This window comes from Barbus barbus, assembly GCF_936440315.1.
Source record: "Barbus barbus genome assembly, chromosome: 21".
Classification (NCBI taxonomy): Eukaryota; Metazoa; Chordata; class Actinopteri; order Cypriniformes; family Cyprinidae; genus Barbus; species Barbus barbus.
In genome coordinates, this window is record NC_136749.1 from 21,476,154 (window position 1) to 21,489,957 (window position 13,804).

Sequence of the window (13,804 nt, forward strand, 5' to 3'; positions counted from 1 at the left end):
AAGCAGGTGTGTTGCCACAACAATTTAGAAAAAAATCCTGATCATTTCATGCAAACAACCAGTGGCTCTCCAAGAAACCAGCAAATGGCTATTCAAACTAATAACTGGTTACTTGTCAATGAGGCCATGTTTGCTTAGTCAAATCCACAGTGGAAATCCAACATCTTTGTTGATGAGGGAGATCATCTTACTCCGCCTAGTGTTAGCACTTCCTTAAGGTCTCTTCCTTAAGGAAAGTTACAGGGCCCTATGACAAAGATTGTGAGCTAAGGCCTGAGGAAAAAGGTCTGCTTTAGGGTTCCATGCAAGGCCAAGGCTAAAAATAAGTCATAAGCATGTGGAGGGATGTGGGGTAGCAAGAAAAAGACTTTGCCATGGCACTCTCTGCTCCCTCAACAGCCAAAGGCAGTTTCAAAACTTCCCTGTCTTTGTGACAATGGCTCACTCAGAATGGCGAAGAAATGCCTCTGAAAACTGAAGAGCTTTGTTTTTGCATTCTTTCCATTGACTGGAGTTATAGTATGGCATTGGATTGTATGCATATAATAATAAAAAATGAACATTATGGCATTATGTACTCACTTTCTTGTAGTTCCAAACCTGCATGAGTTTACTTCTTCAGAGGAAAACAAAAGAAGAAATTCAAAAAATTGTGCAATTGGTTTTTCATGGAATTATGACGAAGATGTTGAAGATTCAAAAACTACGCAAAAGCACCATTAAAGTATCTTAAGAGCAGTCCACGTCTTCCTCAAAAGCATGTTGTATAGAACTGGATCAGTCCAATTTAAGAAAGAATCATTCACTGAAAAACTCAAAAGAATGATTCATTCAATATTTTCAGTGAATAACTTAAATTCCAGTCTGTTTCTCTAACAATGCTATTGTATAACTTTCGAAGACTTGGAATATATTGCATAAGGATTAGACTACTACTAATAATGGACTACTTCTATGATAACTGAAAAGCTTTTTAATCTTAAAAGCCTCAGTAGGCTACTCAGTGTAACTGCACGGAAAAGAAGAAAGTCATACAGGTTTGTAACTATATGAGAGTGGGTAAATAATCAAATATTTTTGGTTGGAGGGAGAATAGTTTATTTAAAGTAGTGTAATCTAGACCATTCCTTTCCTTCCAATCCAAAGCAACTTTCTATGTGAGAGACTTTAGATGTCTGAAGACAACAGAGACTATACTTTCACAAACCCCCCATACAGATCCCACATTACACTAGACTTGAGAAGTCAGACTCCCACAGGAATCTTTTAAAAAGAGCCCAGCCATTAATTATTTTAGAAGAAACCATCTCCTTTAATATAGTATAGTGCTTTTGGTCAAGGCCGTAACCAGGGTTTGAAAATTAGTGAGGTCCGAAGTAAGGTGTTAAGAATTGTGCTATAATAACACCCACAAATGTACTACATATAGCCTAAACTTCAAAATAGACAGACATGTAGATGATTGTGAAATATTTTTTATTCAATATAATGTTTTACATGTTACAAACTATTTACAGGCTATTTGCTATAGTGTTTCTCTGTGTGTGTGTGCGCGTGTTTGTGTGTGTGTGTGTGTGTGTGTGTGTGTCTTTCAATTTAGGCTTTTTTTTAAGAAATACATCTAATGTATTTTGCCGGAACCTTTTTGCCATTCTACACTCTCTCTGTTCTGTCTGTTTTGGAGGATAAACATTGTTAAATTAGACCTTCTTTATTGCATCACAATGGGTTATGTAACAATACTGATTACTGTAATAGATTTCCATAATAAACATTGCTATATGGATAAGTAATAATAACTTTGGCTGTGCTCTAATGCAGTGGTTGTCAACTGGTTAGGCCATTGAACCCACATTTTACCATGGACATTAAGCTGCGACCCTTTTTTTTTGGAAATTGACATATATATATATATATATATATATATATATATGCCGTCTGAAAATTTCTTCTAGAATGATCATTTTTATCAAGCTCGTATATTTAAGTTCAGTAATTTCACTTAAATTACAATTAAAATGACCTATTAATTGACATTTAAGTGAAATTACTGAACTTAAATATACGAGCTTGATAAAAATGTCCATTCTAGAAGAAATTTTCAGATGGCACTTAGAGGCTTTTGCATATATATATATATATATATATATATATATATATATATATATATATATATATATATATATATATATGTATATAAATGTACACACATACACACTGTATATAAGAAAATGCACATACTGATGAGAATGAGGTATAAGGTAACAGGTAAAGGTAAGGTAGCAGTTCCAAAACAGTTTTTGTTAATAAGTTGGTATGTGATGAGACCACAGTCATTTAGAAATACATTACAAAAAAACACAGTGAAAAAAAAGTGGCATTTTGAGGGTTAAGGTCTGTTACCATGGTAAATTTGCGCGTGTAATGGAAGAGTGCGCGCAACCAGCACAGTATGACTGACAGGACTGGAAAGTTCTTTTTTTTTTTTTTTTTTTTAGGTGAGGGAATTTTTATTTTATAACAAGTTATAAAAATAACGTTAGAATAATGACACCGACATAAAACTGGACAACATCTCATTTGACCGTAGATACTGAATGAGGAAAAAGCGTTTTTCTCAGGTAGGCCTACTTTTAGAAGAGTCAACCGCTTTCAAGCACGTCTTTCAAAATAATAGTCTAGCGTCAGAAAAAACAGAATTACGTTTGTTGTTTCTTTGACTGCACACTCCGCGACCCACTCAAAACGTTTTAGCGACCCACCAGTTGAGAAACACTGCTTTAATTAATGTTTTTTGATGACTTAAGGTTAACTAAAGAGCATGAGACGTCTGCTGGCCAGTAACGTTAACGTTATTTGGCATAGTAGCCTATTTCATTCTGTTACAAACAGATTTGTATTATGCTATTGTTTTTGATAGTGTTATACATTTCTTTCAGATATTAACGATGATCACTGCGTTTGTCTTACCGATTGTGGTATCTTCCTGTCAGCAATTAAATTACAGATTGTCTATAAGCTTTTTTTATGAATGTACAATGTTGCCAGATATTGCTACGAAAAACAAGCAATTACAAAAAGAAAGAAAAAGATATCCGAAATAAGTTCAAAGCTTGTGTTTTGTAAATAAGAATATATCACTAACACTAACGTTCAACTTTCCACTTTATAAACGTCCCAAAGTGTCACAATAAATTGGAAAAACGAGTCACAAAACACGTATAATAGGTGGATCTGGCAACAAACGGAGACTGCACCCGCGCTCTCACTCAACGCGCTCTCAAGCCCCGTTCACTGCGCTAGCTTCTCGCAGCAACATGAATTGCAAACACTCATGTGATATGAGGTGGTTTAAACGGCTAAATAATCATTCAGAGAGCTTGACATTTTAAATAAAAAATGACCGAGGTCCGGACCTCGGTGACCTCATAGCTGGCTACGGCCGTGCTTTTGGTGCACATCTTCACAGGCACAGATTGCATCTAAGACACCAATACAGCCTGTGTCTGCATCATAATATTAAATATACATAATTCTTTAGATGTCAACAGTGAAGGGATCTGATTTAGATTTACTATGTCTACAATTAAATGCTCTAAAAAACAAACCTCATTTCCAAAAATGGTGAGACAGTGTAACTGCATGAAATCAAAACTTACAAATTATATTAGATTTAAAAAAAAATAAAAAATTCATTTATTGCATCAAGCAAAATATTTCTGAATTTTTAAAGACAAATTCATCTGAGAAGCAAAATCACATTTGATTTGTTTGGAGAGAATTTATCCTGGATGTTAGGTGCACTTTGTCTTGTTAAATTTCTTCCTTTCTTTTTTTTTTAATAGAAAATAAGCCTCAGTCAATTTTAAGACCTGCCAATGGAACAATATAAAACACAAAACACATTGCTTCTCATGTGAAATTACCTTGTTTTAAGGATGCTCAGATATTTTTTTACTGTTAAACAAAACAAAGACTGATGCAGGATATTGTGCCAACATAATAGCTCCATCTTAACATGCAAGGTCAATATTCCAAACATAAGATATGCAAGTTCATGCATAATCTCCACAATAACAGCTACATCACAAGTTCTTAATGAGGTATTAAATGTATTCATCGCATGAAATATAGATGGGAAAACATCCATTAAAGTTTGATGCAAACCTGATCAGATTTTTATCATTGTGCTGAGTTTCCTTTCAGAATATCAATTAAGACCAACACAGGCATGAAATTTGTTTCAAGATTAATGTGAGCACCTGCTGAGTGCACCAAAAGTGGAAATTAGCACTTGGAGTTACAACGAAAGTCTATTGTTCTGTGAAGATTGCCAAGGGACTGTTAATTAAACTGTCACCTGTGCAATGAAAAGGGAATCTTGGCAGCTTAGTTTTGTAAGACTATGTAATTCGGTTGCATTTTGAGAACATCAGGGTGTCAATTTTCTTCTGGACCTTGATTGTTGATTCATAGGACAATTTCGTGGCCAATCAAAAGCAACAACCTCAATTATGGATTTTTTTGACAAGCTGGATTATTTCTTATCATATGGAACCTTTATGAGAGATATTTATAGAATACAAGAAATAAATGTAGTGAAAGAGTTTCCTGTCCTTCTGTTTGTTAGCACTCTGTTTGTCAATTTGTTTAATAGTTCTTTCCTGTTGAGGAAGTTGAGAGAGCTCCATTCTGTTCATCAATATGTTGGCGTGTGAACCCACATCCCAAATGTGTGTCTGTCTGTGCCCACTGAGCAGATGGGAAGACAAAACTGCCCTAAAATGTCCACTGCGCCTCTTGGCTTCATGCTCGGAAAGCCAGTCGTCACCCTGATTACTCAGTCTCAAAAAAAGAGCCAGGTCGATTTAACTGGGAGGCTGTGCTCACTAGCGGCAAATGCCGAAGACTACAATACCGTCCTGCCCACACTGATCCCTGATGGCGTTCGATAGAAAGGAGTGTGGTTCTTTCTTGTTGCCTTGACAGAAATCTATGCCTCATGAACCTTTTCATCTTTCTCTGAGAAGCCTGACAGGTGGTAGCATGTATTGACAAGCACAGGTGACTCCCCATCCGTGGTGTTTGATGTGAAGGTCTTTCTCCTGACTGGACAGGGACCCGAAAACTGATCTCTCTCTCTCTGTCCACGTGGTGCGGCATGTCTACTCTGAGACTGCCCGCCCCAGACAAATCTGCTTTGATATAGTCCACTCCCCTACCGCAAGCAACCAAAACAAACATGATGAAAGAGTGACCTGTTCTCCGTTAGTGCCCTTGTCTCCAGAAGAGAAAGGGAAAGGGGAGGGGGCCATATAAGGGAAAAATCTGTCTAGACACAATATTTCACTGTAAACCAATACACATCCCAAAGCTGCTTTGCCCTTTAGGGAATCCACAGATGCTAGCAACTTGTATCAGAAATCTGAGCTCTTGGGGGAAAAAAGTGCATGTGTAAGATTAGCTAGTGAACCATTATGAAGTTTCTCAGTGGTACAGCTCTGAGAGGTTTGAGCAATGGCCACAGAGCTGGACTACTGACCTGGAAGAGGAGAACCACTTTGATAGCAAAACCTGGCCTGGCAGCATCCCTCGGTCGCTGCTTGAATGTTGAAACACTTACATCTCTGAGGCTACATTCACAATGTCAGTTTTTGGGATTGCTGAATTTACTGAAAGGTGCAAGTCTCAAGACACCTTTCAGAATTTACTGAAAGGTGTAAGTCTCAAGACTATCTGTATGAACATGCAAAGGAAGTAGGTGGGTGGTGATGGCGCAGTGGATAAGACACATGCCTTTGGTGTGAGAGACCCGGGTTCGAATCCACTGTGAGACACCAATGTGTCCCTGAGCAAGACACTTAACCCCTAGTTTCTCCAGAGGCGTGCGACCTCTGACATGTATAGCAATTGTAAGTCGCTTTGGATAAAAGCGTCAGCTAAATGAATAAATGTAAATGTAAGTAAAGCCCATATTCTATTCAAGACCATCACCTCAAACTATTTCAAAGATGGTGGGATAAACAAAACTTTAAAGTCTTCTCACTTTTGAAGTGACAGAAGTCCAACTGTGAGTTCATCCATCAAATCTTTACTAACCTTCAGAAGCTTTTATAGTAGACAGTGGAGCAAACTGATGGGAGAAAACCTTCAGATGACATGCAGATCATATCTGCGTCTTTGTAAGCTAGCAAAATCACACAAGAAACCGGAAAAACTTTCTAGACACACTTATGTAAAACTCGGACTGGCTCTCTCGCATTGAATGAATTGTAGACTAATTATCCGATCCAATTTCTGTTCACATACCATGAGTTTTCCGAAAATGAGCGAGTCTTGAAAATTTAACAGTGTGAGTTTGGTTGGACGCGTTAAGAAAAATAAAACTGTAGACAAACAGAAAAGGTACTAGTACAGGTACATGACAACATCTGTTAAGTTTACTGACATTTCCTTCATTCCTAAAACACAACACAATGCTCATCGACGAATGAGAAGCGTATTCTGCTGCTGTGAGAACTTGGCCCAAATGTCTTTGTGAAGTTTAAATAACATATTTCAAATCAGGGATAAAATCTGACAACAATGACTTACTAAATTTAGTTCAAATTATGAAATCAAAACAATTCTCAGGCTAGTCCTGCTAATGAAAATACACATTCAAGTGTAAACAATCAGGTGATTGGCCTTTATTGGCGTTATTCTAAGGCAGGGCTTCCTACAGCTGCTGCAATAGTTGTATCAATAAAAGCAACCCGACTCTAAAGCAGATCTACAGATGCCATATTTAGCGTTACAATTTCTCCCATTCAAGTGGTCTATTTCCACCCCTCTTGATGTCTCAGATGCTAAAATCGACACCGACGCACCATCCGCCTGCAGCAAACTGTTAGTTCCTGTGGGATCTGGAGCTAGAATGCTGATGACATCTTGGAAAAGCTGTGGCCCTCAGGCATGTACATTGTGAATAAGTAAATAGCAAATAAGCTGAAAAACCTACACTTGTGGAGTCAGAATAACATCACCCATCCAATCCACTACAATTGTTATGTTTTACTGTTTGTGGGCACTCTATCATACTTTAATTTGTCTACAAACTCTTTACATTCACTTCATGTTAAAGGGGGTAATATCATAATTCTAAGGGCCTCTTTCACTGACCCTTCAGTAGAATGAAATGTGAATGTAAATCCATTGTCAAAAGGACAAAAATACGTATTTTAAAATCCCACTAATAATTATTCAATCATGATTACAAATTAGATTTTTTTTTTTTTTTTTTGAGTTTCGAGGCTGGTAAGAAAAATTCAGTCGAAATTCTAAATTCACCTGCATGCAGGTATATAGACAGCGCCATGCAAAAGTATTCATACCCCTTCATTTTTTTCCCACATTGTGTCAAGTTGTAACCATTATGCTAAAATGCCTTACTTTTTATCACATCAATCAACACTCCATACTATGGAAGCCCATAAATAGTCTAAATTCATGCAAATCCTCAGTACGTTGATTTCGACCTGGCAAAGGTCAATTCACATCACTCTGTCTTTCAAAAAACATTTTCACAAAAACGCATAGCACTACAAAGAACAAGTTCTGTAGCATCAGCATTGAATAACTCACCTTTACGGGCGATGCGGATGCAGTTTATCCTCGTTTCCTGTGAGAAAAGAGAACAGAGATGCAGTGTCATGCTGTGGGAAACAGTCAAACGGCAGAAATAAGACAGTTTGATCCCTGATGAGAAGTCAAATGGGCTCACACTGACTTTTGCTGATTCAACAACAGCATGAATGCAAGTAAAAGAGTAAAAATACATTTTAAAACAGCACCGTGCCTCACTCACCTACCCTACTTGTGTGTGTGAGTGTGTGTACTTTTCGAATGTGGCGATAAGATATAAGCCTTTAATGTACAGAAAATGGAAGCGGAGGACAAAAGAGGCAGGGGGGATGACTTCCAGCCAGGAGAGAATTATAAAAAGGAATTAATTTGTTCGAAATCGCAGTTGATGACATACTGGTGTTATGAAAACGACCTTTGTCAAATAGCGCTAATGAGATCCAAGCCCATAATCCAATTCCGGCCTGCCACCTCGACAAGAAGATGCATTATCAAATTAAGATTTACAGATGCTAATTCGGGCATTATGGAACAATTATGCAAATCTTCCCATCCGGAAATGGAGTAAGAGGCCTCTGCTCAAACTGCGGCTGAATTGCCTTTTTTAATTGAAAATCTATTCCAAACTGCCTTGGCTCCTAAAGCCTGTCATAACCCTATATCATCTCGGAAAACATACAAAAGGGAAAGCGAGGGCGGTAGGAAGAGGAAAAAAGGTAGAGACGGACTCGCATTGATGTTTCAAGAGAGGGAAGAGGGACACGCATGGATATTTTAGCCCCCCTAAAACATCCACACGCTTAAAAATGTCATGTAGGCCAATCCAGGCTTTACGAGAAACCCATCTTTATCTGCTCCAGCAGCCATCATTGAGATGAAAGTGTGCCATGGCTCCCAATACACACTCTCCCATGAGCACATATCGCAGGGATAAAGCAAACACTGCTTGTTTTCTCCAAGCACAGAGCCGGTCCTAGATGTCACACCGTAAGAAGTCATAGCTCACCATGCGTGTGAGGAAAGACTGACCCCGAATGACAGGCGAGAGACAGCCAGTGGGCTTTGATCAGACAGACACAGACACAAAGCTTTAAGCTTCCCTGCACTATTTAATCAAATTTGTGGGAACGGTCATGGCAGGCACTGCAAAAGGGGATCTGTCAGCAAACTCAAGCTAAGTAAATGAATTATGAGCACTATAAATATAACAGGTCCAGGGAGGCATGGGAAAGGAACTTATTAGAAATCTCCTACTTGGTTCAGAGCAGAAGAAAGGAGGCATGCAAGAAAAAGAGAGGGGGAAAATAAGAATGATGTGGGTTTAAAAAAGTATAATCATGGAAGTATAGGTTATTAGTGCCTTTATGCTGAAAAAACAAACAAACAATGAATTATAAATATTTAAAGTAAAAAAAATACTGATTTAAAGTCACGATACCTTATATATATATTTTTTGTTTATATATATATATATATATATATATATATATATATATATATATATATATATTTAGATGTAAATTAATGATATAATAAATTAGATATGTATTCTAAAATTTACATTTTGATTTATTTTTTATTTTTTAGGGGGTAATTTCAGCTCAACATATTTTACTGTGAAATACCAGTTTTTGCCTTCTATTTTGAAAAAAATGGAGATGCCAATTAGAGAGAAAAAGTCTGTTTGAAAGTGTCTGGACAGTCCTATAGGGTTCAGTGCCATAAGAAAAAAAAAACAGCAAAGGTTTTCTGTGTGTATGAGTGAAAGAGAGCATCTGACAGCTACAATCTTTTTGTTTTGCCTCTAAGGACTGTTAAGGAAGCAGAGGACAAAAAAGTAAACAAAGAGCAGAGAAGAGAAAGGAATAAAAACAGCTCTTTGTAAACAGCTGAGAATCAAAGATCTTTTAAGAGCGTCTTTATATATATTTATCACTGAAAGCAATTACACGAGGCCCTGACAGCATTCACAGCTCTCTAATGGCTAATTGTCAGAATAATGGCCAAAGATGCAGCAGAGGACTTTCTTTCTTGTGCCGCTGCCAAAAGCTTTGAAAACCACTTAGAGCCATAAAGTTGGCCAAGAGACAAAGCAAAGTATATTAGCATTGTTTATATGCAGTCAGGAGAAAAAAACAGAACTGCTCAAATCGGTAACAGGGGAGTGCTAAATGCTAGCTAAGTCTCTTGAGTTACATTCTCTTTAGCTTAGACTGTCAGCTTTAACGGCAGTTATTGCAGCATAAAATAGAGCTGAATAAAAATGAATATTTAGCTAAAGGTCGGTCAAGTAAATCAGCAGAGCCCAAAGGAGACGGAGCTGCGCGATCAGTTTCAAGTAGAGAGAAACCGAGGGGAAGGTGGATTCACAATGGCTTGGCTGACAGGTGCATTTCAGTCTGTAATGCGAGAGAAGCCCTGAGGGGTTTGGCGGGGAGGGAGTTTGTGTCTGTACTATAGGTCAACACAGGCATTTCCCTTAAAGGCCGCCAAAAAACCCAACTGCGTCATAGCGTATATAAAGTCTGTCCAAGTTTTGTGCCTCTGAATTGCTGTTCAGAAGAGTGGAATGAGCCAAGCTGGCTCATCCTTTCCTCCAGGTGCTGAGCCAACGAGATAACCTTCTTCTAAATGTCACCCACATCTTTTTGAGGATGAGGTTTGCTAGCTGGTGTCAAATCTAAATGGACCATTAAAAAACTCTTTTCATTCCCACAAGCCTAAAACACTCAGAGGTTTAATAGCGCATAATTTAGTACGGCAGGTAACTAATAACCATGAAATCATAAGGCAAAAGTCAGAAGTTTCCTGTCATGCTCAAGACGAAGGTTGGTTTGCATGAAGTTAAAACATTTCTGTATTCATCACTGATGCAGCAGTGTTGGGGCAAACTAACTAAAACGAGTGAAGCGACTAATTTAACATCTGTTTTCAAAAGTATGACAGTAGTTCAAATATTTATTTGATTCACTTCAGTGAATTCATAGATTCACATACACTTATAGTGAAATTAACTATACTGCGGTTAATCGTTATCGTTTTCACATGACAGTATATGCTATTTTTATTAGCTGTATTTAGTGGAAACATACAATTAAATATAATTAATTGTTTTTGCACCAGCATATAAATAGGAATTGTACATTATATCATTGGATGTTTATAAAATGAAAATCTACAATGTAGTTATCTTTTTCTTGGCAAGCTACAGTTTTAAAGTATTTTGCAGTTAAAGTATTTTTGTACTCCTGCATGCATTGTTTTTCCACATTGTGTCAAATTGTAACCATTATGCTAAAATGCTTTACTTTTATGAGGGGAAAAAATATAAAGTCACAATTCTGAGAAATAAAGTCAAAATTGAGAGATACAAGCTCACAATTCTGACTTTATAACATGCAGTTGCAAGTTATCAAGTCAGAATTGAGAGATATAAACACCACAATTCTGAGAAAACAGAATTGGAACCCCTTACTATCGGACTTTATAAATTGCAATTACGAGTTTATATATCATTAAGTCAGAATTGTGAAATGTAAACTTGCAATCGCGAGAAAAAAGTCAGAATTATGAGTTTATATCCCGCAATTCTGCCTTTATATATTGCAATTCAGACTCAGAATTGCGAGTTTATATCAATAAAAATGTATAAATATATAAAAATATTTATATCTTGTGATTCTGATTTTTTTTCTATGAATTGCAAGTTTATATCTCGCAATTCTGACTTTTTTATTCGCTATTGCAAATTTATACTTCACAATTCTGAGAAAAAAGTCAGAATTGCAAGATAAAATGCAGCAATTACCTTTTTTTTATTATTCAGTGGCAAAAACGAGCTTCCATACCATACCCTATAAAGTAATTTAAAGCAGTTAACATAAGGATGCAACATGACAAAATATGAAAAAAAAATAAAAATACTGGCACTGTATACAGTAAGGCACTGTATACAATGAACCTGGACAACCTGGCATCATGATCTCTTAGTGGGTCATGGGCCTTTACAGACTGCTGGTAGGCACAATAAAACTATATTTTCAACTAATGGTGAACTACCAATCTGACTGAATCAAATGCTTTATTAATCAAGGTCTATATTTTGCTTCTGAAAAATGCATTTTTCCTATTTAGAAACGAATTTGGCACCTTTCCGGATAAATTTTCCAGGCTCTGTCTTGCTTGTGCTGTCGAGCTCATTCTGTCTCCCAGACCCAGCCATTTCTAACAACATAAACTGCCAGCTGATCTACTTTTGATCAGCTGCACCTGTGCCCAATTATCCCTGTGAAATGGTTTATGCCAGCGAGAAGGTATTCCTTGTTGTTTATCCTCTTATCGAGGCATGAACGGGGAGGACAGGGGCTGTTTTTCCCATTTGAATAAGGCCTGGACACCCAAAGCTTGGTGTGTGCTGATACTCTATTATTAATTTCATACTGAGACTGTGACACATATACTATTTTATGGGTTTGAACAGTAGGAGAAAAGGAGAAAAACTACATCCTATAAGGACGAGCAATGATAATGTTTTTGTACATCCAACTAATTGCAGATTTACTAGCTGCAGGTGCTTCTCGCTATTTATTCAAGGTCCTTGGTTTTGCACTTTATCTCCTGCTGTGCAGACTGCAAACAATCTATAGGAGCATGTATAAATAACGTTTCAGATCCGTGCATAAAATCAGTTGAATTTCCATGAAAATAATATTGTATATTGTACAGTATGTGAGGTTAGAAAAACAGGCTGCGCGCATATGGTATGTGCGTACTGTGCTAATGCTGAAATGTACACATGCTCTAGTGTACATGTAACAACTGAAGTATACTTTAGTATATACTGGGAGCGGAATGAGAAACAGTGCTAGTTTCTGACACTTACGCCTCTAAAGTTGCTCATGGCCTGAAAGTAGATGAGGTAGTTCTTCCTGGGGTCCAGCGGGCTGTTCCAGTAGCCGTTGTAGGTGTGGTTGTCCCCCACAGTAAAGGGTGTAGCCTCGGGCAGGCTGCTCGGGGGAAGTTCGGCTGTATAGTAGTGTGGAGCTCCACGGGCCTGAGCCTCACCGTGAGATGTTGGAATGGGGAAGCAGTCCTGAGCGCCCAGTTCTCTCTTCACCTTCCTACCAGCTTCCTCCTCCACAATCACTTGATATGTGCTGTGTATACATACACATAGTAATGTATTTAATAAAAATATAACACTAATAATAATAATAGTAATAACATAGAAGGAATATTCCAGGTTCGAAACAAGTTAAACACAATCGACAGCTCTTGATTATCATAAAACAATAATTTCCAGATGTGTCTCCTTTAAGAAAAAAAAAATCTGAGTTTACAATATATTGAAAAATATTTAAGTACAACATACAAAACATTAAATAAATATGAGTGTTATTCAAGTAGCATTGAGATACTACTGTAGTTAATATTTTGAATTATATTTTTTCATTTTAGTTTGTTTTATTCGCTTATTACTATTTTTTTTTTCTAATTTTTAAAAAAATTGTCTATATAACTTTTATTAATTAAAGTTTCAGTTTAGATTTTTTTGAACAAAGTTTAAGAGCCAAATTTACTAAACAGGGCAAATTAGCATTAGAACACAATTCCATAAAAGCGCTGATGAAAAAATTCTGCGTGTGATTTACCGACAAGGTGCACATTAAAGAACACAGATCATTTCCATAATGACCAGCACAATCTACCAAGAGTAGAGCAAATCACCGCCTGCTTTAAGACATACTTTTTTGGGGCTTTAAATAATGGCGCAAATACCAGTAATTCAACGAGAGCACACGTTAGTAAATCGTGCTGCATGATTGATTTTAATACTCTCCTCCCATAAATTCTGCGTCTGAAAGGAAAACTCATAAATGCATAAAAAATAAGGTCAGGTGCAAAATTAACTGTCCACGCCTTCTCAGTGCTAATTCATCACTGCGCGTCTTTAGTAAATCCTGACAGTACTATTTTAACAAAGACTTTTTACGATGGCGCAAGCTGTTTGTAAATCTGGCCCTAAGTTTTTTTATATTTTATTTTATTTCAAGTAACAAAAGTTTTTAATAACCCTGATGAATACACAATAGTATAGCCTAACTAATACGTGTGTTCAGATGTTTTAAGCATGAGATAAAAACCCACTTTATTAGAAATTATTTTCAGTGGCAATCAATCT

The 13,804-nt window shown here is 37.0% G+C and overlaps 1 protein-coding gene across 1 annotated transcript in view; it reads right to left on the reverse strand.

Moving 5' to 3' along the window:
- LOC306887934 (receptor-type tyrosine-protein phosphatase U-like) overlaps positions 1–13,804 on the reverse strand; it is a 198,852-nt gene that overhangs the window by 37,420 nt on the left and 147,628 nt on the right. The window contains exons 12-13 of the mRNA XM_079445985.1: positions 12,506–12,779; positions 7,624–7,660 (exon numbers count right to left, since the gene is read on the reverse strand). Of these exons, the coding sequence (XP_079302111.1) occupies positions 7,624–7,660; positions 12,506–12,779 (311 nt within the window). The remainder of the gene's footprint in view (positions 1–7,623; positions 7,661–12,505; positions 12,780–13,804) is intronic.